Below are 26,925 nucleotides of genomic sequence, written 5' to 3' on the forward strand. Positions count from 1 at the left end.
CATCACCTCAACATGGTCTGGTTTCACCTCCACTTGGTTGGCCTGTATATAACCCATAATAGCATACAGACATTTGCTCAGGGGTTGTAATGCTGCTTCTGTTGGTGCAATTATAATGACCTGTTTGATCAGCTTTCTGATGATCCTGCATTCCAAAGGTTCTCAACCATCAGCTGCATCCAAGAGTTAAAAATGCCTCAGGGGCAAGATGTGTGGCCTTCTCAACTGTTGACAGAGATAAGTGAAAAAACTAGAGCTTAACAGAAAAGGGATATGCTACTTAATAGCAACATTTCTTTTTCACACAATAGGACTTCAAGACAAGGACGTAGGTAAGGGGCGGTTCTCGGGTTCAAACTCCCCCCCCCCCATTACATGGCCGAAGCTCCACCCTCCATTTGTGGGGGGGGGGGTTGTATTATTAGTGTTTTTTAGGTATTTGGCCTGCAGGGAACGCAGTTTTTCGGCTAGCACAGGGGTAGGTGAATGGGAGTTTTCCAGAGGCAGCCTCAGGGAACCATACCCCATCAGTTTCCGGTCAGCATGGCCAATTGGCCATGCTGGTAGGGGCTGATGGGAATTGTAGTTCCTGAACATCTGGAGAGCTGCAGGTTCCCTACCCCTGGGCTAGCAGCATCAACATTGCAGGGGTTTGTTGGGAGACTCTCCTGATGATTCTACCCAGATTTGGTGAAGTTTGGTTCAGGGGGTCCAAAGTTATGGACTACCAAAGGGGGTGCCCCATCCCCCATTGTTTCCAGTGGGAGCTAATAGAAGATGGGGGCTACACCTGTGAGGGTCCATAACATTGGACCCCAGGAACCAAATTTCACAAAACCTGGGGGGTACCATCAGGAGAGTATCTTACTGATACCATCCAGGTTTTGTGACGTTTGGTCCAGGAGGTCCAAAGTTATGGACTCCCAAAGGGGGTGCCCCCATCCCCCATTGTTTCCAATGGGAGCTAATAAAAGATGGGGGCTACACCTTTGAGGGTCCATAACTTTGGACCTCCTGAACCAAACTTCACCAAACCTGGGTGGTATCATTAGGAGAGTCTTCTAAAGATACCCTGAAAGTTTGGTGCTGCTAGCTTAACAATTGCACCCCTGACAGCAGGCACCCCCCAAATTTCCCCAGATTCTCCTTTTAAACCCACCCCCTTTGGCATGGATTTAAAGGGAGAATATGAGGTCCCCAGTTTAAACATTGAAAGTGATGCTGTTTCAGGGTGGGGGTGAATCTCAGATTGGTGAGGGCCAAAACTCAGATTTTGCACTTGGCTCCATTTTCCCTAGCTATGCCTCTGCCCAGAGGGGTGGGCAGAAGGAACTGCCAGCTGGGAGCCCAGTTGGTGGGGGTGGGGGAGGGAGGGGCAGGGGAGTCTGTCGTCCCAGGCCTCAGAGAGCTGCTTTTATAAGCACTGAGGCTGGGGGTGGGGCTTGGGGAGGCTTGACCATGCCCCCGGGGGCTGGTGGGGACTTGGCCCGCCCCTGAACCCCCCCATAAAAAATCTATACCTACGTCTCTGCTTCAAGACAAGGATGCTCCAGGTATCCACGTGTGTCAGGAGTGTCCATTGACTTTAATAGACTGAGAGCTTGGCTGCCTTTTACCCATAGAATGTAACGTGTAGCTGAACTCTGTGTTAGACACATTTATCCTCAATGTGAAAACTTTTAATCAAACTTTTTATTAATGTTCTCCAGTGCTCTGTGCTTTCCATATTTCTCATTTGACGTGTACAGGATCCAGCAGCCACATTTGATGGAAGATATAACCACCATAGTGGGAATGTGCTTCACTTTAAAGTATCGAAAGCACAACTCTTGGGTTTTTTCCTTAACCACTTTATTATTATTGTTTTCTTCAATGCTTGAAACGTTAAGTATTTAGGGCAATTGAGAGAGTGAGCTGTCACAAGAATAACCAGCTGAAAACTATTGTCAGCATTAATTTTGCTCTTATGAATGGCTCTCAAAGCTATTTAGCAGTCTGTAATCTGATATCAAGTTATTGACCTAAAGTGGGTAAAGCTTGGGGGAGGGCAGGGTTGTTTGTATATTGTGACTTAGAATATCTGTTTATGCTGGGGGGGGGGGGGGGCAGGGCATGTGGCTAGTAACCAAGGCCATTATAAAAGTGCATTAACAAAAAGAGTTTCATGAAACTCTTATAAAGAAAAATTGGGAGAGTTTGACATTGACTGGATAAATTAGAGTCACAGCACTGAGGAACGGGTGGGGCTGTTAACCTGACTGAAAACCGCTTTCCTATAAGGAAACCTAGAAAAGACAAAAATCACTTGACAAAAAGACTTGACAAAATCACTTGACAAAAAGACACTTCCCTTGCCTTTTTCCTTCCAGAGTAAAAAGTGTTCCTTTTTGGCTGGAGGAGGAGAAAAAAGTGAAATTTCATTGATTTCTGCCTGAACACCTCAGACTCCCACATCACACTCATATTGTTCCAGTATTTCAAGGGTGCAGCAGGGAAGCCGGAAGGAATCAGAACTCTGCTTCGTTTTTTGGATCCAACCCTAATACTGTAGTCCTGTGTACATTTAATAAATAAATCTCAGTGACTTTGGTGATCTTAGGATGGGGTTGAAAAAGTTCTTCCACTGAACAGACCAATTTTATATCTACAGCAGACTGGAAGCGATTTTTTTCCTTGGTTCCAGTCCTTAGCAGCAGCCTATAGAACAACCGGAAAGCAAATAAGATATGAGTAGTTACATATGTGTTTATATTCAACTTTTTTTCCCTTCAGGTGTGGGGGCAGCTCGTGCAGGGAACCTTACATTCATGGTTGGGGGAGTGGAGCAAGAGTTTGATGCTGCAAAGGAGCTGCTCACCTGTATGGGTTCCCATGTTGTCTACTGTGGAGAAGTTGGAACTGGACAGGTACTGTTTGAGTGCTCTTGCGCTTGAGCTTTCTCCTTCTTTTGGAACACCGTTAAAGTTCACTGCTCTCCCATGACAATTACACTGAGGTGCTCCCTTAAAATGATTGTTAGTCTACTTGCATGTCATGGCTCACATGGGATCTTCGTAGGTAAAGGCCTGCATCATTGGATGCGTAGAGCGAGGCAGAGTGGGTGCATAAGCAAACTGCGAAGGAGAAAAGTTGTGAGTCCCATAGGGCAAAGTGGTAAACTCCGGTACTACCGTCAAAGCTCTGCTCATGACCTGAGTGTGATCCCAGTGGAAGTCAGTTTTAGATAATTGTTCAATGTTGATTCAACCTCCATCCTTCTGAAGTTGGTAAAATGAATCCCCAGCTAGCTGGGGATAAAATGTAAATGACTGGGAAAGGCATGATTTGATGTCAGCCCATGGGTCAGTATGGATCAGGTCAGAGGGAGGACCTTTACCTCCCTCTGATAAGTTCCACCTGTAGTGCTTCTTGAGCAGGCACTTCAGCTTGCACAAGGAATTTCTGCCAGTTTCCTTTCTAGCTGTTATCCCCCTGAACCACATCCCATCGCACTCCAGAATGTCTCCTAGTCTGTAGGTCAAAGAGCTACAGCAGAAAGGAGGCACTAGGACAGGGTCATTGTACAAATGGAACTTTATTTGCATGTATTATTCAATCCAGTGTAAATACAAGAAGATCTTAAGTGTGGTACAAAACATGAATATGTTTTTATCACATTCTCAGACCATTTCACGGCTCTGGTGAAAACTGCTCATGTCTTTGAAACGTCGTGGAAATTTTAACCGCTTTGGAACTCTTTGCAATGGGCTGAGAGTTCTAGTATACGGTTTACCTAGCATGAGACAATCTGCTAATGTGGTTAGATGTCCTTATCAATGGAGGCTCAAGTGACACATGTCGCTCAAATGGCTTTTTATCATCTACGTCAGGTGAAACAACTGACGCCTTACCTGTTTCAAACCAGCCTAGCCACAGTGATCCATGCAACCGTCACCTCCAGGTTAGATTACTGCAACTTGCTCTATGCAGGACTATCCTTGGCCCTGATCTGGCAGCTCCAGCTGGTGCAGAATGTAGCAGTGTGGGTCCTTACGGGGACCTCATGGTGTGCACTTATCCAACCAGTGCTTTGCCAGCTGCATTGGCTCCAGGTGGAGTACTGGATCAGGTTTAAGGTTCTGGTGATAAGCCCTAAACAGGCTGGGGCCCACATATCTACGGGACCACCTCTCCCGATATGTTCCTCAAAGGTCGCTACTAATCAGTGATCGAAAAACTGTTGGCCTGAGGGTTGAGGCTAGCCAGACTCATATAATGACTACTTTGCCTTCTTAGAATATATGTATTAAACAGCACTGTACTTGCCCTGGTGCTAGTTGAGGCTAGCCTCAACTAGGGCCAGGGCAAGTACAGTGCTGTTAATACATATATTCTAAGAAGGCAAAGTAGTCATTATATCAGAAGTATACTAAATGACATTTTTCAGCAAGTGTGCCCAAACAGATGTTTTGTAGTGCTAAACCTTTGCTATGATGCATGGAATCTTGCTGCTGTTTGCCCTAGGGAGTGGCTGTTGCAAATAGTCATTCGCGATGGCATTAGATTCTGGTTTTAATATTCTTCGGAGTAATGGAGGAATTCATTAGGTATTTTATTTATTTCCAGGCTGCAAAAATCTGCAATAACATGCTCTTAGCTATCAGTATGATTGGAACTGCTGAGACCATGAATCTTGGAATAAGGTTTGTTGGATTTTATGGGATCCTTTTTTATATGTTAGCCATTTCTGTTTATTTTTCTGGCTGATTTTTCTATGGAAAAAGAATGATGTTTCAAAGATGTAGATTAACAGCTGTCTGCTGCAGAAGTATACTATTTCATTATTACAATGTTACAAAAAGCCTCGCTTGTTTAATCTAGTATAGGATTTCAGGGAGCAGGGACGTTCTTTACAAAGGCCATAAAATAAAATTGTGCTTTGTGTGTGTTAGGTTATATATAGTGGCTCCCTTTTCTTATTTCCAGATGAAACGTACAGGGGAGAGAGAATATCAAGTGCAACAGCTTGAACATGTAAAGGCGGGGAGATATACAGAATTGTACCATCAAATATATTAGTTGCATCTCAATGAATTCTTCTGTATTTAGCCACCTTTTGAAGCGTGTTCTGCAACTTATAGGGCAATCCTAAACCCATTGGCATCAATGGACTGTTATCCTGCAGTGAGTAGAACCAGATATTGGAGTTCCCACCTCTGTTTTCTCCAGGTGACTTATGATTAGGAACCCTCAGTAGATAATTAATAAGCATTGTAGCAATGTACCACATTTGCATAGATATATAAAAAACAAAAGAAAGCCATGTACTGTGTCCTTTCATGAGATTTTTATGCTACTGTGGTGATAGTAGCTGGCCGTGCAGCTGTGTAGGCCCTCTGATTCTCTTCAGTTTGTATCCTTTGATAGGCAGGGTATTAGAGAGGAGTGGAGCTGTACATTTATTTACTGGTTTGTTTTATTTAACTTGTATGCCACCCTTCTCCTCACAGGCTTAGGGCAGCTTCCAGGCTTAGGGCAGCTTCCAACATCATTAAATTATAAAAACATAAATTATAATCACAGTTAGCATCACAGATGGCAGTTAAATCAATCACCTTAAATACAGTGAAATCCTAAACTATAAAACATCTAATAGGCACAGAAATTCTAAACCCAGAAAAAGGACGTATATGGGAAGGGGTGGCCAGTTGAATGATGGAAACAATGGCTGCCTCAACCATAAGCCTGGGGGAACAGCTCTGTCTTACAGACCCTGTGGAATTACATCAAGTCCCTCAGGGTCCTGGTCTCACTGGTCAGAGCATTCCACCAGCTTGAGGCCAGGGTCAAAAATGTCACATTTTTCAGGCCAGGGACCACCAGTAGATTGTTGTTCACTGATTGCAGCATCTGTTGGGGGACATACTGGGGGAAGTGGTCCTGCAAATACAATGGCCCCAGACCGTTTAGGCCATTAAAGATAACCACCAAACATTGAACCTGATTCAGTACTCCACCCCGAGTCAGTGCAGCTGGCGGATCACAGATTGTATGTGTGCCCACCATGGGGTCCCAGTAAGGACCCCCGGTAAGGACATAGAGGCTCGATGGCAACAATGGAACAATTTTAGCTATTTCAAAACATTGACCCCAAAAGCTTTAGGAAGCGAACAGTTTTATGGCAAGCTTTCTGGAGTAGAGACTTCCATACATTGGTGACCACCACTGAGAGCCAGTGTGGTGTAGTGGTTTAGAGTAGGTGGATTCTAATCAGGAGAACCAGGTTTGATTCCCCACTCCTCTGCCTGCATGGCAGAGGCTTATCTGGTGAACCAGATGTGTTTCCGGACTCCTACATTCCTGCTGGGTGACCTTGGGCTAGGGCAGTGGTTCTCAACCTTCCTAATGCCGCAACCCTTTAATACAGTTCCTCGTGTTGTGGTGACCCCCAACCCTAACATTTATCCATTTTACAGATGGAGAACACTGATGCAGAGAGTCTTAGGTGACCCCTGTGAAAGGGTCGTTCAACCCCCAAAAGGGGTTGCGACCCCCAGGTTGAGAACCACTAGGCTAGGGTTAGTCACAGTTCTTCGGAGCTCTCTCAGTCCCACCTACCTCAGAGGTGTCTGTTGTGGGGAGAGGAAGGGAAAGGTGTTTGTAAGCTACTTTGAGTCTCCTTACAGGAGAGAAAGATGAGATATAAATCCAAATCTTCTTTAATTACATACCATCCAACTGAAGCTTCCACAATGACAGCATGCAATGTGGCTTACCGGATTACAATCTCAAATTATGGGCAGGTTGTTAGGGTCCTTTTGGCCTTTTTGGTACCTGGTCCCAAGTCATTCGGGGCTTCAAAAGTCAAGACTAGCATTTTTTTAATCGATATTAGAAAGGCAAGTATTGTGCAGTGTAAATGGTCTAAGATTTGATATCTTTTGCCTTTCTGATGTTTCTTTTTATCTTCAATGCAAAATCAATAATCACCCCTCTTTTTTTAACCATGCACTCCAGAGTTCCTAAGTTTGCCATCCTTGTGTTGAGAAAATCCTTTCAACCTAGCAACTACTGTGTGTACAGTAGCTTGCAAGTATACATTGTGACTTACCAAGAGTTTGCCATACCTATTTGTAAGCCTTTGAATGACAAAAAAGAGGTTTATCGACAACCTGATGGACCACAGTGTATAGGTAATATGCTGTGTTTAGTTCTGGGCCGTGATCATGTCAGACACAAATTAGTGGCACAATCCTGTCCATGTCTCTTGGTATTTAAAAAAATGTGAATATAAGTAACTGTGATAAGCATTTTAATACTTGGATATTTTTAAGAGCTTATACTAGCATTTTAATTCATTGTTAGACTCCCTGGCCTAAGGTTGGCAAATCTTGCTTCAAAGTATTTGTACTGCATCTTTTCTGTAACTCATTTTTGTGTAGGCAAAAGAGACTTCATTTAATTTTGCAGTACTTCAGTAATTTTGCTTTTAATTAGCGTTGGCTTCATTTTTTCATTGTGAGGCTAATAATAAGTTTCACAACATTGTTAATCTAGAACTATTTGTGAGTTTTGATCCTGTAGTTATAGGCACACTATAACTATTTGTGAGTCTGGATCCTGAAGTATAAATTGCTGCTTTGAATGTGTATTAGGTACAATGAAATACATAAATGTGTGTGTAAATGTGTGCGTGCATACAAACACAGGTGCACCTAAAAGACTGGTTAATAAATTCGCATTTCCTTTTAATTATCCTATCAAGATACAGTTGTTTTATTGAATTGCCCTTGTCTCAGATGTTAGGCTGTGTTGACCTATTAAGTTGTCATGTTGTAATTGAGATGAAAGAGGAATTTGCTTTGCATCAGTGCTAATTGGTTTATCAATATCTTGCACCATTTACATTTTAAAATTGAGTATCTGTAGGATTGAGAAGCGTACCTTTAACAAGCCATCATAAAGCCCATACGGTTGTGCACTATGATTGTAATTGAGGATTGTAAAGCTGTATCATAGTCAGTTTTAAGTCATGGGTTTGCCTAATGAAAAATCAATCACGTGTGACTTCATTGTGTTTGGCAAAAGCAGAAAGTCACATTTTCTGTAGTTTAAAAAGTTCAGCTAGCCAGGGGTACATGCCCCCATAATTGGCAATACCTGCAACCATAATTGATATTTGCAGACAATGTAGAATGCAAGTACTGCAGCATTGTCATATTTCCTGTTAACTTTTTAAAACTCTTAAGATATGGATTTGGGCTGTTTTAATGCCTTCATTAATGCCAAGTTCCGGGATGACATGTGCTTTATGGGCCATACCCCCATATCCCTGGTAGAGCAGCAGCATCTGTCATTTTAATTATGTACTACTCATGAGCTTTTGCCAAGCAGAATTGGGTCCTGTTGGCAGAGTAAATAAAGACAGGTATGAAAGTGAAATCTTTTCCTAAACCTAGCTTTATTCTATTGTTTTTGTTCCAAGCTGATGGATGTTGTCACTTCATGAATGGACTGGAGTTTTCTACTTTCTGAGAAACAAGTGTCAGCTACCTTCCATATTAATCAAATACCTTACATACTTGCATTGGTAACAATCCAGATACAGATTCAATTGGCTCCTATTATAGGCCACAGAAGGAAGCAACTGGCTTTTGAAATCCACGCCACAGCCAAACACTACAAAAGCCCAGGTTATGCTGCCTAGTAGTCAATTGCTGGATTTTGGCCATTGTTCTTTAGAACCATTAGCCAAGCTTATTAATGGCTTGCACAAGGTGGGTCATGTTTTTGACTCTGTTTGGCTTCTATATCACAATGCCATTCTGTCATCTGTCCCTTAGTCTGTGTACACAAAGATGGACCAACAGCTGTAGAAGTTGGATGAGAACTGTTAGCAATTCATCTTGCTCTTTATGAATTCCTCCGTTAATGCAAGTTGGGATGTTGCTACATTGCTTTTTAAAAGAATTCCCTGATGAGTTATAAATTTTCCAGTGTTGTTTATGGGCCAAAAAAAAAAGAAATGAATGAATGAATAGAAGAACATGACTAGCTTCAGTGGCAGCTGGAATGTAGACATACACATAACTGTGAGTATATGCTTCACCTGCCTATTTCCATTTAGAAAAACACACAATGCTTTCAACATATAGTACATGTGTTTTCCTATTTAAAGTTTACTTTCCTTCCCAAACAATGTTTTAGATGAGTTCCAAAGAAGAAAAATAGTATCTCGTGTTGCTTTGTAAATGTGTAGCAGTGTGCACAGGAATTTGTGTAGTTTCTGTGCCATCTCTTGTGTTTCTACAAGATGTTGCACAAGCTCTTGTACAACATCAGTGAATTTAGTCTGATGTTTCACATGAAATATTCTCATGCACAAAATGAAAGTGTCTTTCTGTGGACTGAAGTGACCTTTCTGATGCGGAAAGGCAACTTGAGTTCCCGTCCAAGGTGTGCAATGAAGTGTGGAAGACTGGCTTCCTACCAGGGTATCAGATACTGGAACAGCCATTCTAAAGTTACAAAATACAGGCACAAGTGTATGAAACAATGATCTGGAATGATGCCCTGAGAACCCTGGACTGGATCCAGTGCAGCATTTCCAGGATGCAAGGAGTTTAGTCTGATGTGCTTGACTTTTGTGCCCCCCTGTACCATGGAAATGCACTTCAAAATCCTGTTTTTGGGAGTCTCCCCTCCTCAGGAGCAGGATTTTGCAGGTATCTCAGGTTGCCGCAGGAAGGAGAAGCTGTGGAAATCATGATCTGATTACAGAAGTCTTTGCATCCAAGCTCCCACTTTCAGGTGTTTTTTTTTTCTTTAAAACTCAGTTGCTCTTGTCAACATTGCTTCTCCAGTGACCCAGAGTGGTGGCTGTATACTGAAACACTAGCTCATATCCCACTATGCCACTGTTTAAAGTTTGAAGCCTTCCTCCAGCATAAGTGGCTTTTCTATAGGAAGAAGAGCCACTTAAGATGGAAGAAGGCTGCTTAGGCTGGAGGTACTATTTTCTAATTCATTCTGAAACTTCTATCTGTATTCTCCCAAAACTCTCTTCTATGGCAATGTTCATGTGCCACACTAATCTACAAACTCCATCTTGCCATGACCAGCCCAAATGTGTTTTGTCATACCTACACATTCCCTTTGTTCCTCTCTGCTTCTGCCCTCCCTGGATGGACCATGAAAGCAATCACCAGTTGCCCATGATACCCAACGCAAGTGTCTAGGGCAGGGGTCGGCAGCCTTTAGAACCCAAAGAGCCATTTGCCCCCGCCTCCCCAAGCCCCAGCCCCACCCCCGGCCTCCTCAAGCCCTGCCTTCAGCGGCAGCGACGCCAACAATGGCAAGTTGCACTTGGGATGCAGCGAGCGCACCTCCTTCCCCACCCCCTCCTTCCTTCCTTCCTCCTCCAGCGTCCTTTCCTCTCCTTCCCAGGTCCCAGACAAGGGAAAGAGGGGAAAGGACACCGGAGGGAGGGAGGGAGGGAGGGAGGGAGGGAGGAAGGAAGGAAGGAAGGAGGGGGAGGGGAAGGAGGTGCGCTCGCCGCATCCCAAGTGCAACTTGCCGTCGTTGGCGTCGCCGCTGTGGAGCCTCAGTACGAGGACAAAAGAACCGCATGCGGTCCGGAGCCACTGGTTGCCGACCCCTGGTCTAGGGAAATTTAGTTCCCAGCACCACCACCACCCAAGCCTGGATTCTAAGATGGTTCTTTAGAATGTTAAGGAGCAGTGCCGTTCTGAAAACAAGAGGAGGTAAGCTATGCATACCATCATCTTTTGTGTTTAGAAATGAATCTGTATCTGGAATTTAATTTTCTTCTCATGCATGAAAATCTCCATAGTCTTAAATTTTTGCTGTAAGTGTTCTTTGCTAGCAAAACAAAGTAGTTTAGTTTCTTGTGCATTCATGCACGCACATACCTGCAAGCGATCACTTGCGCACTCTCTTCAAGTAGTTTAGAACCACTAAAAATGAATGCTTCTGCCATCAATTTCTTCTCGGTTGACAAGTGTGTTTTTGAAGTGACAGAATTGTTCCCTAATAAAATACATATAGCATTTACAATTTATAGAGCTTTTGTGAGGTGAAAAACATTATATCATCAGCTATGAATTTCCTTGTAGTAACCTCTTCTCAGAAGCATACATTAGCACGATGTGCCTGCATTGACATTCCATTTATGTCACTGGAATGCTTAATTAAAACACGAGGTGGATTCTTTTTCCATTTTTTAGATTTTTTACATTTCTAAAAAAATATGTACTAGAAAGCAGAATAACAGACTATTTCTGACCAGGGTTTGAATTTGGGAAGTAATGTGTATTTGATTTCACATTCACATGGTCAGACTGTTATCCTAGGTAGGCATTTTAATTAGGGAATTAGCTGTAGAGACAGAGCAAGAGGGGGTAACTGGGATCAATAACTTGTACATACCAGTATAATCCTGAGTGAAAACTCTCAAATGAACAGGCACTTGTACAATTATTGTTGTTGTTGTTGTTAATAATAATAATAATAACAACAATAATAACAACAACAACAACAACGATGATGATATAATAGAATGTATAGGTCACCCATTCCCATCAAGACAGGGTCAGAGTGGCATGCAACATTTCAGTATAGAATACAAATATTAAAACAAATATATCTGATAAACAAATTTAAAATTTTATTCCATTTTTGGCACTATAAATCACTGACATCAACCCCAACAGAAGGGAGAGAAAAAGGAAAGAAAATTGGAATGAAAAAAAGAGATGAATAAGGGGGGGGAAGGAGGCCAGTCAAGATGGAATACTATTACTGCCTTCAACCATAGGTCTGGGACAGGGGTCTGCAACCAATTGGCCATGCTGGCAGGGGCTGATGGGATTTGTAGTCCATGAACATCTGGAGAGCTGCAGGTTGCAGATCCCTGGTCTGGGAGAACAACTCAAGCTTATCAGGCCCTGTGGAACTGATACAGATCCTACCAGGTCTGCGTCTTTTTTGAAAGAGTGTTCCACTAAGCTGGAGTCAAAGCCAAAAGGGCTCTGATTCTGGCTAACAACAATTGGACACTTGGGGGGCCAGGGACTAGCAGTAGGTTGCTATTTGCTGAGTTTAATGCTCTTGGAGGTACATTGTTTTTTATTAATACTAATTATTGAGAGCAAGGTATGTATTTTAGGCAATCAGCACACATATAAAAGCATGCAAGGGCTAAGAGGAAAAGGGGTGGAAGTTGGATAGAGTTTCAGGGATAAGTGATTATTATCAGCCTTGAAAGGGTGTCCAGTGAAAGCAGTGCTGAAGAGGAAAACGACCAGCGTTTCCAGGAGCTAAGGCAAGAGCCCACACACAAAGCGGGGTGTGTGTGTGCGTGCTCATGGATCCAGAACACACACAATATTTATGATTAAAGGACCAATATTTACCTTACTCTGTATAATAGGGTAATATGCTAATTGTTGTGACGACGAACCCTCAACCAATGGGCATGCAGGTCTCTGTCTTGGGCACATAATGGTGAAGGGCTCACCATCATGGCACCATTCCCCCACTATTCTTTCCTGCTCACCCTTCCAACAACTGGCCCTTTCCCTCGCCCACCCTTCCCCAACACCAAAGCTGCCCCACCACTACACCTACGGAGGCCGTGCTTTCCCACTGCACTCGGCAAAAGCCAGACCTTTCCCCCACTTGCCCTCCCCACACACAATACCCAAGGTGGTCCCCAGTACCAGAGCAATGGCAGCACGCACTGTCCCTCTGAGCCCAGCAACAACTGACTCTCTCCCCCACATGCCCATCCCAACACCCGCCACTGAAGCACCAGAGCAAAGGCACCCTGTCCCGCTGCACCCAGCTACCAAAGCCAGCCCCAGCACCAGAGCGATAGTGGCTTGCATTTTTCCACTGCACCTGGCAACTACTGGCTCTTTCCCCACCCACCACTGAAGCTGGCTCCAGCACCAGAGCAATGGCACCCTGCCCTCTCCTGCTGCATTCAGCAACCAAAGCCACAGCCCAACACCAGAGCAACAGCGGCCTGTACTCTCCTGCTGTGCCCAGCAACAACTGACCCTTTCCCCTGCCCATCCTTCCCTTCATTCAGCACCAAAGCCAGCATCAGAGCAACGGCGACTCACAATCTCCTGCTGCATCTGACAAAATCCATCCCTTTCTCCCGCAGAGCTGCCGACCCACTCTCTCCCACTGGCCTCCCCAAATTCTGCACCTTTCCCCCAGTCACCCTTCCCTGCACCCAATACAGAAGTTGCATCATTGGCAGAGCAGCAGTGACACGCCCTTTCCCTCTGGGCCCCTCTCCCAAAAGCCATCCCTTTCCACTCCTCCATCCCTCCCAACACCCATCTCCCCTGGCTCCTACCCACCCTCCCCAGTCCCACAACCAACCTGGGCCCTCCTGTTAACTTCTCTAGCCTCCGAACGCCCACCCCTACTTTACCAACACCCCTGCAACATCCAAAGAAACCTCCTGGCCATGGTGGGGTGGGCACAAGAAGGCAACCAACTTGTAAAAGACTCCCGCCACCTGGGCTAGAGCCCATTTCATTTTCCCTTGGAATGGGCTTTTATTCCTAGTACCTCAGTATGAGTCCTGAGGCAGTATGATCTAGGCTGCCAGCAAAGTTAGAGACAAAGAATTTTCCAAAATTATAACTTTAAGATAGGAGAGGCCTGATGTCCCAAGAGGACACCTGGACTATTCTCTTAAATACTGACTGATTCCTGGGATGGGTACATATTAGGGTAAGTAATGGCGTGCTTGGAGCACTGATTGAATCACCCTAGGGTAACACAGTGGAGATTAGCTAGCCCCATTGTCCCTCCCAGCCCACTTTAAGGCCAGAAGAAAAGTTCAGTTATCAGCCACCTTCCTTCCCAAGCTTGACACAGGATGGACCCCCCAATCCTCTGAATTTTGTGTGGAGCAGTAGCTTGCTCTTATGCCATCTTTATGATGCCTTTGGGAGAAGGAGTCCAACTACTGACAAGATTTGTATTTACTTTGGGAACTTGTATATTTTTTGTGGCTTCCAATTTTATAGAAAATACATTGGGGAGGAAAAGGAAAAAAATGGACAACCTCAAAACTGGAGAAATACACGTAGGATCTAATTTACTTCTCCATCCTGGCCAAACCAGTTGGAGTACACAAGGATGTAAAGAGAGTGAATACACAGAAGCAGCCCCTCCTGGGGAAAAAAGTAGAGATTAGGAGACTCCTGAGAATGCGCTTATTGTGGACATGGGAATCTGTTAACTAGATACAGAAGCTAAAAATAGTCTATATTAAAACAGAATACCATTTGTGAAATATTTGAACTATGCAGTAATTAAATAGGCAGTTATATTAAATGTCTTGCTTTCGTTATGTTTTTTATTCTTATCTGTACAGAACAGAACAGAACAGAAAGCCTTTATTGGCATATTAAAAAACAAAACACACAATAGCTACAAAACAAACCAATACAGCAAAACACATCCAATGCAAACCCGCATGACACATCGATCCATGTTCACGTCTTCAACAAAAAGAAGGCCCCCAGTTCTCATTCCACTGGGCCCGAACCACCCAACAACAAGCAAATTCTGTCTGCATCATACTGGCCATGTTTGTTATGATTACTATTAGCAAGAGACAGAAATTGAAACACATATTAAATCTAAAATTAATACCACAGATAAACATTTCAGAGCTGCTACAGAGACATGCTAAATTCCCAGGTTAATATGTTGTAGTATAGCAATAAAATATTAAAGTAAGGTGGCGTGATAAGGAAGGGAGAAGTTAATTACTTATGCTCTAAACATACTTAGACCCATTGCTGGATTATTTGCATTCAATTATTTCAAGGAGAAAGTTTGCCACAATCTCAGGGTTGGTATTATTCAGAAGAATTGGAATTGCAACCAAGTCAGCAGGGGCCATGGTGAGTAGTGGTATGGAATTTACATATCGATCTCTGACTCCCTTGGTTCTCGAGCAGTGAAACAGAGAATGGGCTATGGTTTCAATCTGCGTTTGGTTGCAGGAACATAATCTTTGAGTTTTAACAAGATTATTGAACCTGCCACGCAAAAAAGCGGAGGGCATAACATTAAATCTGGCAAGCGTCAAGGCTCGCCGTTGTGTTGGGTTAACCAGAGTAATTAAATAGTTAGCCATTTGGCCTTGGATCGGGGGTATTGCTAGATTAAGTGGTGAGCATGTCCTTTTTGCTGCCTTGGTCAGTGTTTGGAATTCCACATCAAGCAGTTTCACTTTCAGGGTGTTATAAGCCTCAGTAAGGGTAAGCATACTGAGCGATTCCAAGGATAGACCAATGGTTTCAATTTTGTTTTTGATAATATTTGACCATAACATTGATTTGCTATCTTGTAGAAAAGAGTGAATGAAACTGGAAGAGTCCTGTTGATAATGTATTTTGAGCCAATATTTGAATGCTCTTAACCAAGCCAAGGTCTCAAAAGTGATCTGTCCCGTTTCCAGGCAAATAGCAGCAAAGGGAACACAGTTAGGTAGGCCCATTATTTTGTGTAGAAATTTGGATTGTAGAGTGTTAATGGTTTTATTAACTGCAGAGATCCAAATTGGGGACCCGTATAATATCTGTGCTCCGACTTTGGCATTAAATACCTTAACTGCTGCAGGTATATATCTATTACCAGTGTTGTAAAAGAAACGGGAGACTGCTCTAACGCTATTGGAGGCCATGGTTGAGGAAAGATTGCGATGCGGGAGCCAAGACAGATTATAAGAGAAGGTGATTCCTAGGTATTTAAATTGTTTGACCTGCTCCAGAGTAATATTATTGACTTCCCACTTGTGCATCTTCAACCGTCGTGAAAAAACTAAAATTTTGGATTTGTTATAATTAATCTCCAGTTTATTAGTTTTACAATACTGGATGCATCGCCTAATCAAACGGAGAAGGCCCACTTTAGATCTTGAAAGTAAAACTGCATCATCCGCATATAACATTAATATTATTGGCAATGCATTTAGAATAGGAGGATGACTATTGGTTTCTGATAATGCAGGGGCTAAATCATTCAAAAAATATTGAACAGTGTGGGGCCTAGTATGCAGCCTTGCTTGACTCCTTTCGTGATTGCGATATTTTCTGTTAGCAGGCCCTCTTGCGAGCATTTGACCTGGCAAGATGTATTCGAGTGGAGTTGTTGGATCAGGAGGAGCAGTCTTGGGTCAATTCTTAAAACCCGGAGTTTCTGCCATAGAAGTTCTCTAGAGATGGAGTCAAAGGCTCCCTTGAGGTCAATGAATGCTGCATATAGTTTGCTCTTTCCCATGGTAACATACTTGTTCGCTAGATGAAACAAAATAAGGCCGTGATCTAAAGTTGCTTTTCCTTTACGGAAGCCAATTTGCTCAGCTCCAAGAATTTTATTGTGTACCAGCCAAGATTCTATTTTGTTCAGCAGGAATTTGGAGTAAATCTTTCCGGCCACTGATAAGAGAGCAATCGGACAGAAATTTGTGGGATCACTTGGATCTCCTTTTTTGTATATCGGCACAAGTATGGCAGAAAGCCAAGATTTAGGGATTTGGCCTGAGTTGTTGACGTGGGTAAAAAGCGCTGCTAGCAATTCAGCCCACCATTTCGAATTTAGTTTGAAGATTTCTGAAATAAGTGCATCAGGGCCTGGGGCTTTCCCCTCTTTCATATTATCAATCAAGATGGTAACTTCTGCAGGAGTAACTGGAGGCCAAATAGGGAGTTGGTCAGTGTCTGGCCAGTCAATTTCATTAGATGTCTGATCATGAAAGAGGTTTGAGAAATAATTAAACCACCTGTCTGGGGAGATAGAAGAGGTAGAAAGCTTATGCAGGCCTGTGGTGTTATTTACCAATGCCCAGAAGCACTTTGCATCCTTGGCAATGGAGGCTTGTAATAGTTTATTCCATTGCAATATTACAAAATCTTGGTGCTTCTGTTTGGTTAAGGTTTTGAATTCATATTTAAGAGTGGCAATTTGAGACAAAATGTCCTTGGAGCCCGTATGACGATAATACCTATATAGGGCTCGGATATTGTAGTTGTAAGTAATACAGTCTCTGTCAAACCAATCCCTTTTCCCCCGCAGATTGCTCGTATCTTGATTAGTAATGGCAGAGTGTTGGTAAATGGAGGCATTTATAAAAGTTTTGATTAATTGTTCATAACTAGAAATGCTGAAAGTAGGTAGCTCAGTGTTAGTTATGGAATTTTTGAGAGTAGTGGTCAAAGGGGAGTTAAACCAAGCCATTATTTTGGACTTGGCATGTGAGGACCAGACTGTCCGCGGAAAATAATTTTGAGAAGTTGTTGAATTAACCAGTACGGGTTTTTTTAGGTTAGTATTCAGAGAGAAGCATAGTGGGAGATGATCACTTAACAGGAAGTCACCTACAAAAAACGATTGAATCGAATTCAGTAAGAGTGGGGAGATAATAACATAGTCGATTACACTTTGGCCCCAAGTAGTTACCCTAGTATAGTCCTCAGCATTTTTAAAAGTGCTAAGACCATTTAGCCAAAGCTTATTATTTTTGATGGCGAATTTAATTAAGTTCACACCAGCTGAGTTTAGTGTATGGTCTTTGGAAGTGCGCTGGTGCGGAAGCAACAAAAGGTGTATATAATCATCATCTAAACCTTCTCTTGTTAAAAACGCCATTAAATCATTGCCAACACGGGCATTAAAATCACCAGCTAAGATAAGTTCGGCAGTGGGATGACTCTCTTCAAGCTCTTCTAAATAGTATGATAGCGTATTCCAAGTAGTGGAGAGCGAATCCGAGTCCAATCCTGGGGGAAGGTATACATTAATAAAAATTAATGGGGTATTCTCAGTATAAATTAAAACTGCTTGTGCAATGGAAGAACAGTTGGGTAGGAATTTCTTAACAATATCATTTCTTGTTAGAATAGATAGGCCTCCTGAGTAACGTCCATAATGTGAGGCCTTGATTGCTGGTAAGGAGGATGCAGTATAACCATCCATCTTGACATTCAAGTTAGACCAAGTTTCTTGAATAAGAATGATATTGAAGTCTGTCAGAAAGTTCATAAAATATCTGTTTTTTACTTTGTTACTCCAGCCTGCAATGTTCCAAGACAGGACAGAGAGTTATTAAATGTCTTGCTTTCGTTATGTTTTTTATTCTTCTCTGTAGAAAATGGTGTAATCTATTTCAAATCCTTTAAAAGTCCGAAGAGAGCTGCAGAATAATATAGAAGAACCGTATTAACACAGTGGGTTGGAGCCCAGCAAACATTTCTACTGAGGAAAAGGAAGTGATTTCTACCAATTCCTCCCTCCAAGAGCAAATCTCTAATACACACACAACACACACACACACACACACACACACACACACACACACACACACACGGTGTCTGAGGGGTTCACCATTTCCCCAGTAGCAGCATCTCTGAGGACATTTTGGGGTGCAACAGAAGGGGAGAATCATGTTAGGAAAAAATCCTTGGATGCAAGCCAGTGTGGTATCAAGCCAGGTTAGCTTTGCAAATTCATGAATTGCACTGCAGCAGATTACCAGAATGAAGCTGCAAAAGACTGTTGAAGTTTGTGAAAAGAAGGGTGGCTATAAGCTGGCTTACAGAAAACAAACAAACATGGCCCCATGCTGCCTCTAGCATCCTCCTCCCAAAAAAAATCTTTAAACTTTGCTGCTGGAATCCAGGAATCTCATGAAGTCTCAAAGGGATAGGTCCAGAGAAGCTCTGCAGTTACAGCTGTTTTGTTGCTGGAAAACAATCCTCTGTTAATTATCCTCAACCATTCCTCCCCTGGCTCTGTTCCCCCCCCCACCCCTCCCCCCACCCCTCTCCCCCCTCCCCCTTGGTAGTCTACTTCAAGGTATGAGAGTTCTGCATTATCAATGTTTGGGTGCAAAAAAATCAGGATATTCAACTCAGCCCAAGGAAAGAGACTCTACAAATTCTGGGTGAAGGATCAAAAGGGAGGTAGCTTCTTGGAATGTTCAGGACTTTCTTTAATTCCCTGGATAATTCAATTCTGTTGCCCACCCCTTAGATTATTAGTTGAAGAACACAGTTTGTAGACTTGTGGTGAATTGTACCGCTAAGTCTGTGAGAAAAACGTTGACAGCTTGTTCTACCTCTGGTATACACTTGCTACCAGTTTCCTTACATCTTTGGATATCTATGTAAATCCTCACCCATTAACACCAAACTTCTGAAGTGTTCCTCAAAGTATCATTGTATGTAGATATCAAATCAGGACAATGGTGCCACCCACAAAAAAAGAAAGCAGCCTACGAATGTTTTAGTGGACCTCCCAAGCATGTAGAATAATGACTTTTTAAATTGAATAAGTGTGGGAAATACTAAAAAATTAGCGTGAATATGCTGTAGAAGGAACAGAATGTTGTCATCAGCTGAGCAGCAGTTCAAGATAGAGAAATCAGCCTGCTCAAGCCCAGGAAAGCGTAGGAAATCTTGGAGGGAGAGATTTGGAAGAAGGGGGAGGGTTCCAAGTTTTTATTTAGTCTCCTTTGATTCCTTGCAGACTTCCAGCTTGTTACTGTACCAAATAGTAAATTGGCTGGGCCTTTTGTGCATGATGAAAGTCACGTAATGAGACCTCCCGCAGACAAGATTGGGCTCTACTTATCTGGAGGATTTCCTGAGTATGCGATAAAATGACCTGCTCATTTAAACAAAAGCAAAAAGGGAAAACTTTAATTTTTAAAAAGCCTGATAAAGACTGAGGATGATTCCACACTTCTGGCTCAATTACCCTCATTCATAAAACCGCAGTTCCAGACATCAACAACCCAGCCTGCTGATCTCCCATTCCTTTCCAGTTGCCATCCCAATTATTCTAGGAGCTGATTTGTTGTGATATTCTTGCTTCTGGCAGAACTTAACTCCTTCTTTTCCAGTGTTCCCTCCAAGATCTCATCACCCTTCTCAAAGGTCACTGGAGACTGAACCAGAACTGCTATGGGCTCATCTGAGTGCTGATTTTCCCTTCAGGGGCAAGACATAGTCACAGTCCTCCGTGGTAATTCTTCATGACCATTCTTCATACAGCTAACTCTGGAATAGCTGATTTTTTTTTTGTCAAGGATGGCCGGAATGTGCAAGCCACCTTAAATGTTCTTCAGGCGAATAGGATGGGGAGACTAGGGTGCGTGCGTGCTTTCGTGCACCATCAAGTTACAGCTGACTTATGGCGACCTCATTTGGTTTTCAAGGCAAGAGACATTTGGAGGTGGTTTGCCATTGCCTGCCTCTGTGTCATGACTCAGAGGTCATCCATCCAAAATTCTAACCAGGGCCAACCCTGCTTAGCTTCTGAGATCTGACGAAATTAGGCTAATGGGGCTATTCAGGTCAGATATCCAGAGCAGCTGAGAGTCCATTCAAAGGAAGAGTGATGACAGGAGAAATCCAGTCCTAAATGCTTGGAGAAAGGAGAGGCAGATGGTAGGGGGAGTTTCCTCATTGTCCTTCTCCATGTTATTCCCCCTCCCCCACCCCCATCACACACAAGCTTGTATCTAGATAATTTCCAAATTAACATCACTGCTTTTTATGCTGTAGTATGCATTAAGAAGAAGAAATTAGTATTATTAGATAAGTTGTACGAACATCTGAAATGTTTAAACAGGCTAGATTTCAAATCCAAAGGGCTAAAGGTATTTCAGAATGCTGAAACTGGTTGTATATGAATGTGTTTCTTTTTTTTTTTTTTGCCTTTCCTGTTGGCCCATCTGATCCTGCTCAGCTGACTGTTTTCTAGAATTAAGGCCCCCTGTACGTCCATAAGATGCTTGTGCTTTGTACCATCATTGGCCCAATCTAGCTCGCTGTTACCTCTGGGCATAGCTCTCCCAGAGTCACAAGGCAGAGAAAGCTCTTAACCAGTTCTTGTTACCTGAGAAGCTCTTAACCTAAGATTTCTCAGGCTGAACTGCATGCAAAGTACGTGGTCTGTTGTTGAGCTGTGGTCTCTTCATATGCAATGAAGCTTTTTAGTTATTTTTGCTGCTTATATAACAATACAAATTTTGGCTTTGCTCAGATGGCATTAGGATTGGCTAGTTGGACTTCTCGGATAGATGACCTGGAATTTAAGGAGCAATTAGGTTGAGACAAATATTCGATGAGGATGATATCCTTACTAGCAAATTCTGTTGTCTTAGCAGTTTGTTAGTTGTCTGATACCTGCTTTCCAAAGTTATGAGAAGGCCAAATCTGAGAGATCTCAAAACTTCAGACTTTTTCAAGATTTCAGTCAAAAATTCTGTACCTTTTAATTCCAGAACCAGTCCCTGAAAGGATGTATTATTGTAACCTTTGAAGTTTAGCTACTTAGGAGTTCTCTAAATTTTCAGCAACATTTTAAACTTTTCCTTATTAAGACTGGCTTTGTCCTTTCTGATTCTCGGTTCTCTTATGAAGACGTTGAAGGGTTTTTATGTGAATCGTGTGCCACAATTATTGAAGGGGTGCGGCATAAACTGCGTTGGTTTATTGTGCTTTTCCTCCCTTTTTTCCATTCCTCCCCATGTGGAGCACCTTGTCCATTGTAAATGCATGTGCGCATGCACATTATCTTGCCATGTCCGGTGGCAAGTTATTATGGGGACTGACAGACTGTCATCGTTTTGATAGCTTGAGCAGTATATCTCTTGAACAGCAGTAGAGCTCTTATGCAGAAAGTATCATATGTTCCAAGCCAATTTACAGGGAAACAGCAATAACATTTTATCATGGTTGAGAGCCCAGTAGCTGCTTCCTATTAAACTTGCCCTTTCAGATACCTGTCTTGGATTAATTTGTTGATTTCAAATGGAAACTCAGTCTTCTCCACTGAAGCATGACTTTCTAGGATAGACTCTTACTGAATGACAATTACTGTATATTCTACCCGCTTTCAGACCATTACAAGCTTTGGGCACAGTGAAAGACAGAGGACTTCTTCAGTAACTGATTTTAATACATATCTAATTTTAGCTGTCAGTTATCTATGCCCTAGTAGATGAATCCACAGAAAGATGAAATGCAAAATACCTCTAACTTGCTCTTTTTAATGATATACTTGCTGCAAGGGATAAAAAAGGAAGGATTGGGGGGGGGGGGGGAATCTATAGCCGCTTGAAGAAAACTGCATAGTGTGTAAGAGAACATAATTTTGAAAACTGGACTACTTCAACGTTTTCTTTCAAAATCCATATCTGAGAATTGGGTGTACCTACAATATCCTTGATTTTCAAGTATATTTTATGTTACAGGCATTTCATGAAAATCCCGCTGTGATAATTGTTCATGTTTGACTTGCAAATGGGTAATAAGGGGAACTTTGTTTTTGTCCATTAGCTGTGTAGTAGAGTAAGCTCTGCGGGAAGTTATCAGAAGCATCCGATGAGTACTATAGTTGAAGGAAGGTCTGCTCCGGAGGATGGTATAATGATAGCATCTATGTGTATTGACTTTAGTAACAAGAGGTGTGAAACCTTTAGGTACCCTTTATGCTGGGTGGGGCTGTGACTCAATGGTAGAGGATCTGCTTGGCATGCAGAAGGTCACAGGTTCAATCCCTGACATCTCAAGTTTGACGTACAAGGTAGTCAGGTGATATGAAAGACATTGAAAGACAGCCTGAGACCCTGGAGATCTGTTTTCAGCCTTAGACGGTACTGACTTTGATGGGCTAGTGCAGTGGTGGTGAACCTTTGACACTCCAGATGTTATGGACTGCAATTCCCATCAGCCCCTGCCAGCATGGCCAACTGACCATGCTGGCAGGGGCTGATGGGAATTGTAGTCCATATCATCTGGAGTGCCAAAGGTTCGCCACCACGGGGCTAGTGGTTTGATTCAGTATAAACCAGTTTCATGTGTCCATGACTTTCAGCGCAGTGTTAAACACTCCCATACATCACAGGTGTCAAACTTGCAGCCTTCCAGATGTTATGGACTACAGTTCCCATCATCCCCTGCCAGCATGATTGGAACTGTAGTCTATAACATCTGGAAGGCCCAAGTTTGACACCTGTGCCATGGTTCATCAAATTATCAACAACTATGGCTATTTTTCTTAGTGAATCGCTTGGAAAAAATAAACCAGAAAATGTATGTATTTTTGTTTAAAATGTTTCTCTTTGGAAAAGCAAGACAGAAATGCAGTTTGTTTCATAATGATCAAGTCTTGCTTTTCCAAAGAGAAACATTTTAAACAAAAATAAATACATTTTCTGGTCCTAACATCGGTCCATTTGATAGTGGTTCAGTCCTAATATCAACGACTAGCCTGAAAAGTGCAAGTTAGGTAACAAGCTGCACTGTTTTCAAAAAATTAAGTATGAAAAAAATATTATGAAAGAGTAATTGAGCCTGAGATCAGAGATGGCAGGGTTATCATGTACAAGAAATACTCACTGATAAGAGTACCAGTGACACTGGGCCCTGAAATTTATTTACATTTTTTCCCTTTTTTGTATTTACATATATTTTCATATCATACTACCTACCTTGATATATGTGCACTGCTTGCAACAGCAAGGAAAGTTCTCCTTTTATTGCAAGCCATATATTGGCTTGGTAAGTCTTTTAAAGCTAGAGTCTTTTACTTAACGTTGCTTGCATGAGAAGTTCTTTCCAGGAAGTGAAGAAAACTCTGAACTCTGTCATAAAAATAGTCCATATTCTTATTTTTCCTCATTAGCATGTTGTATTACGAGTTAAATCAATGTGGATCCTTTGCTGTTCTATGGCTTATTTTCTCATCCCTTGTTATGCAAATATTTGTACAGCAGGATTTAATAGTTTTAAATGTGAAACCAGCTTCTAGAAGTTGCTGTTTCTGATTACAGTCACTAGTATAATTGCTATAAAATGGCACTTTGCAACTCATTAGCAACGACCGCAAGATTATGCCAGCTTCAAAAGACTATTGTATTAAAATATTTTTGCTACATTTTTCCTTCTTTTACAATCTACCCTCAACTGAACGGTGGCTTGTGCCAACCACTCACTGATGGCGGTAGAACAAATGATGTTTCTGCTTCAACAAGCTTTGTTTTATCAGGATCAGTAACCTTCTCAGCAATTGACCCAGAACTATCATGCATGTCTCTGAAAACAGAGAGAGCGTATGTCACACTTCTGTGCAGTCTTGCCTCTTGAGCAAAAGAATATAAAATAGATTTAATAAAAAGGAAGTTTGTAATAGTAAAATGTCCTGTATGGAGAAGATGTGTTAAAATTAGTATTCCGACTGTGGAGCTTTCCTTCATCCTTTTGATTTGAAAATGGTTTTTTTCTGAATTAAAATGGTTTTGACAATTTCCAAGAGTATTTGAATTTTAAGTATGTATGTTCAGAAACTGTGAAAAAGATGCATTCGCTCCCATTCTGAAGACCCTTTACTTTCCATGCGAATTGTGAGGTGAAAGTAGAAACACAAAAAGTGTATAAGGATTGATGTCCTTTAATTTAAGGAATACTCTTCCTTTTTCCTCCATCCCAATATCCATTGTGTGGATCATTTTTCAAGTTTTAAAATAAAGGTAGAGAAATGGCATCGTATAAAAATAAGTCACCCTTGACGAGCACATTTTGACATGAACACTTGTCTTCTTTGACCTTTGGCAGGCTTGGTCTTGACCCAAAGCTACTGGCCAAAATCCTAAATATGAGCTCAGGCCGTTGTTGGTCAAGCGATACTTACAACCCTGTGCCAGGAGTAATGGAAGGCGTACCTTCTGCTAACAATTACCAAGGTGGCTTTGGAACAACGCTCATGGCCAAGGTATGTATATCCATATTATTTATTGGTTCAGCAGGATTTAATAGTTTTAAATGTGAAACCAGCTTCTATATATATAATGTTCTGTACAGAACTGTGGCTTGTTCTGTAATATTTTCCTCCTGGTCTGTTCTTAACAGTACATCAGGCTTTTGATGTACAGAATTTTCTTCTTGGTATGGAAGAAAACATGAAATTTAGCCATTTAGGTTGCATCGAATCCCTATCCTGAAGGCTTAATAACAGTACATTAAAAATCTTGCGTAAAATCACCAATTACAATAAAACATGTAAAATATTAAAAATAATTAACTGATTTTTGCTGAAACTGGGATGAAAATAGAAGAAATAACTAACATATCAGAATCTCAGATCCACGAAGTTAGCAATCCACAAGCCCAGTTCTTCAACGCCGCCTCTTTGCATTTAATTTACTGAGCCTGCTCACATCTTCTATTTGAAACACTCTTCCAAGGATTCATCATGAAGCTATTCTTCAGGAACCCTTTGGTTACATTTTTCGCACCTCTGAATGGTAGATGTTCGATGTTTTATGGAGTGTGTTTTAGACATGTGTGTAATCTCAATCCTGAAACCTCTTGGGTCCCACACACTTGGTCACTCTCTTGATTTGGTTACTGTCAAAACACTTGACCGTTCTCTGTTTGTATGCCCCAAATATGATAGGATACAGATGAAATATATGAACTACATTTTTGCAGTGTTCCCAATGGCAAGAATGTTACTAAATTCCGTATCTCCTGAATAGTTCTGATGCCCTTTTTTTGTGAGAATGTTGCAAATTTCATTCTTGAGATAAGAATTTCTAAGTGTTTTTTTAACTCACTGGTAATTTTTATTATACACATCTGCTTTGTAATTTTTTGCTTTTGTATGACAAAAAAAGCTGTTGTTGTTGGTCACTCTCTTGAGAGTGTTATCCAAAGCCACAAGTGCAGGCTCTGAGGGTAGTTAGATTGAGCAAATGGTTAATCAGCCCCTGGCTAAAGAAAGATTGGACACAGGAACATCTTTAGTTGAGGGTGGGAAGAGCTCTTACTAAAGTTGTTCTTAAACACTTGTTTGACTGGAAGTTGTTTCTCACTCTGCCCTCCTTCAATAATATTTTGATTATTTGAACCAGTTTTTCCAGACAAGCTTTCACTAGACAACATGGGCATGAATCCTGCTAGCAATTTCCATACCTCAAAGCATGATATGTATTTTTAAGGGGACCAAATGGAACCAAACAGGCCCAAATAAATGAACATCACAATTCTGCTCAATATTGTCGCCTGAATTATTTGTAAATCTTGTTTACCGAAATATGGTCTATGGGGATAGATATTTAATAAAAATGCACACATTTTCTTTCACAACTATATTTACATTTTGGATCAAAGAGTCTTTCAATTATATTTTGCTATATCTCAAGCTGAAAGGGCAGCAGCAGGGGGAAAATCCTAACAAACGACAAGAGATGTTATTCTGTCCCAGATCCTCTCACTGGTGCCATGTACACTTACTACTGCACCTCCAGATCTTTGGAGGCCTGTTTTTGATCTTTACCTTGAGAACAACACTGGCAAGATAAGCTTCCTAAATTGGTGCATAAATTGAGTCCAGGAGGAGGAAGAAGAATGTTTTTTGTACCCCACTTTTCTCTGCTTGTAAGGAGCCTCAAAGCAGTTTACAATTGCCTTTATTTCTCCTCCTCACAAAAATCATCTTGTGGGGTAGGTGGGGCTAAGAAAGTTCTGAGAGACCTTTGACTAGTCCAAGGTGTCATGATGGGGCCGTTGGGGGGGGGGGATCACTTTTGCTTTTGCAGATGCTATTTTAACACTTCTTGCTGTGGCTTTGGAGTTCTGCGGCTGAGATGAGCCTCCAGGCCGGACAATGTAAACTGTTTGCTTCTCGTGTGGGGGTGGGGATCTTGCACTCATATTATCAAGAGTTTGGCACAGTTTTCGCCAGAACTCTCTTTCTTTGTTCCTGACATGTCTTCAGTAAAAGCCTTGAACCAATCAAGTGATTTATTATCTGAACAGGGAATCTGACACAAGGTCACTCAACAGGCTTTCATGTGGAAGAATTGGGAAGCAAACCTTG

At 42.0% G+C, this 26,925-nt stretch overlaps 1 protein-coding gene across 1 annotated transcript in view; it reads left to right on the forward strand.

Annotated features, from left to right (window-relative positions):
- Positions 1 to 26,925, forward strand: part of HIBADH (3-hydroxyisobutyrate dehydrogenase) — an 89,992-nt gene that overhangs the window by 61,521 nt on the left and 1,546 nt on the right. The window contains exons 5-7 of the mRNA XM_048511500.1: positions 2,773 to 2,906; positions 4,606 to 4,682; positions 24,660 to 24,816. Coding sequence (XP_048367457.1) covers positions 2,773 to 2,906; positions 4,606 to 4,682; positions 24,660 to 24,816 — 368 coding nt within the window. The remainder of the gene's footprint in view (positions 1 to 2,772; positions 2,907 to 4,605; positions 4,683 to 24,659; positions 24,817 to 26,925) is intronic.

This window comes from Sphaerodactylus townsendi, linkage group LG11 (assembly GCF_021028975.2).
Source record: "Sphaerodactylus townsendi isolate TG3544 linkage group LG11, MPM_Stown_v2.3, whole genome shotgun sequence".
Lineage (NCBI taxonomy): Eukaryota > Metazoa > Chordata > Lepidosauria > Squamata > Sphaerodactylidae > Sphaerodactylus > Sphaerodactylus townsendi.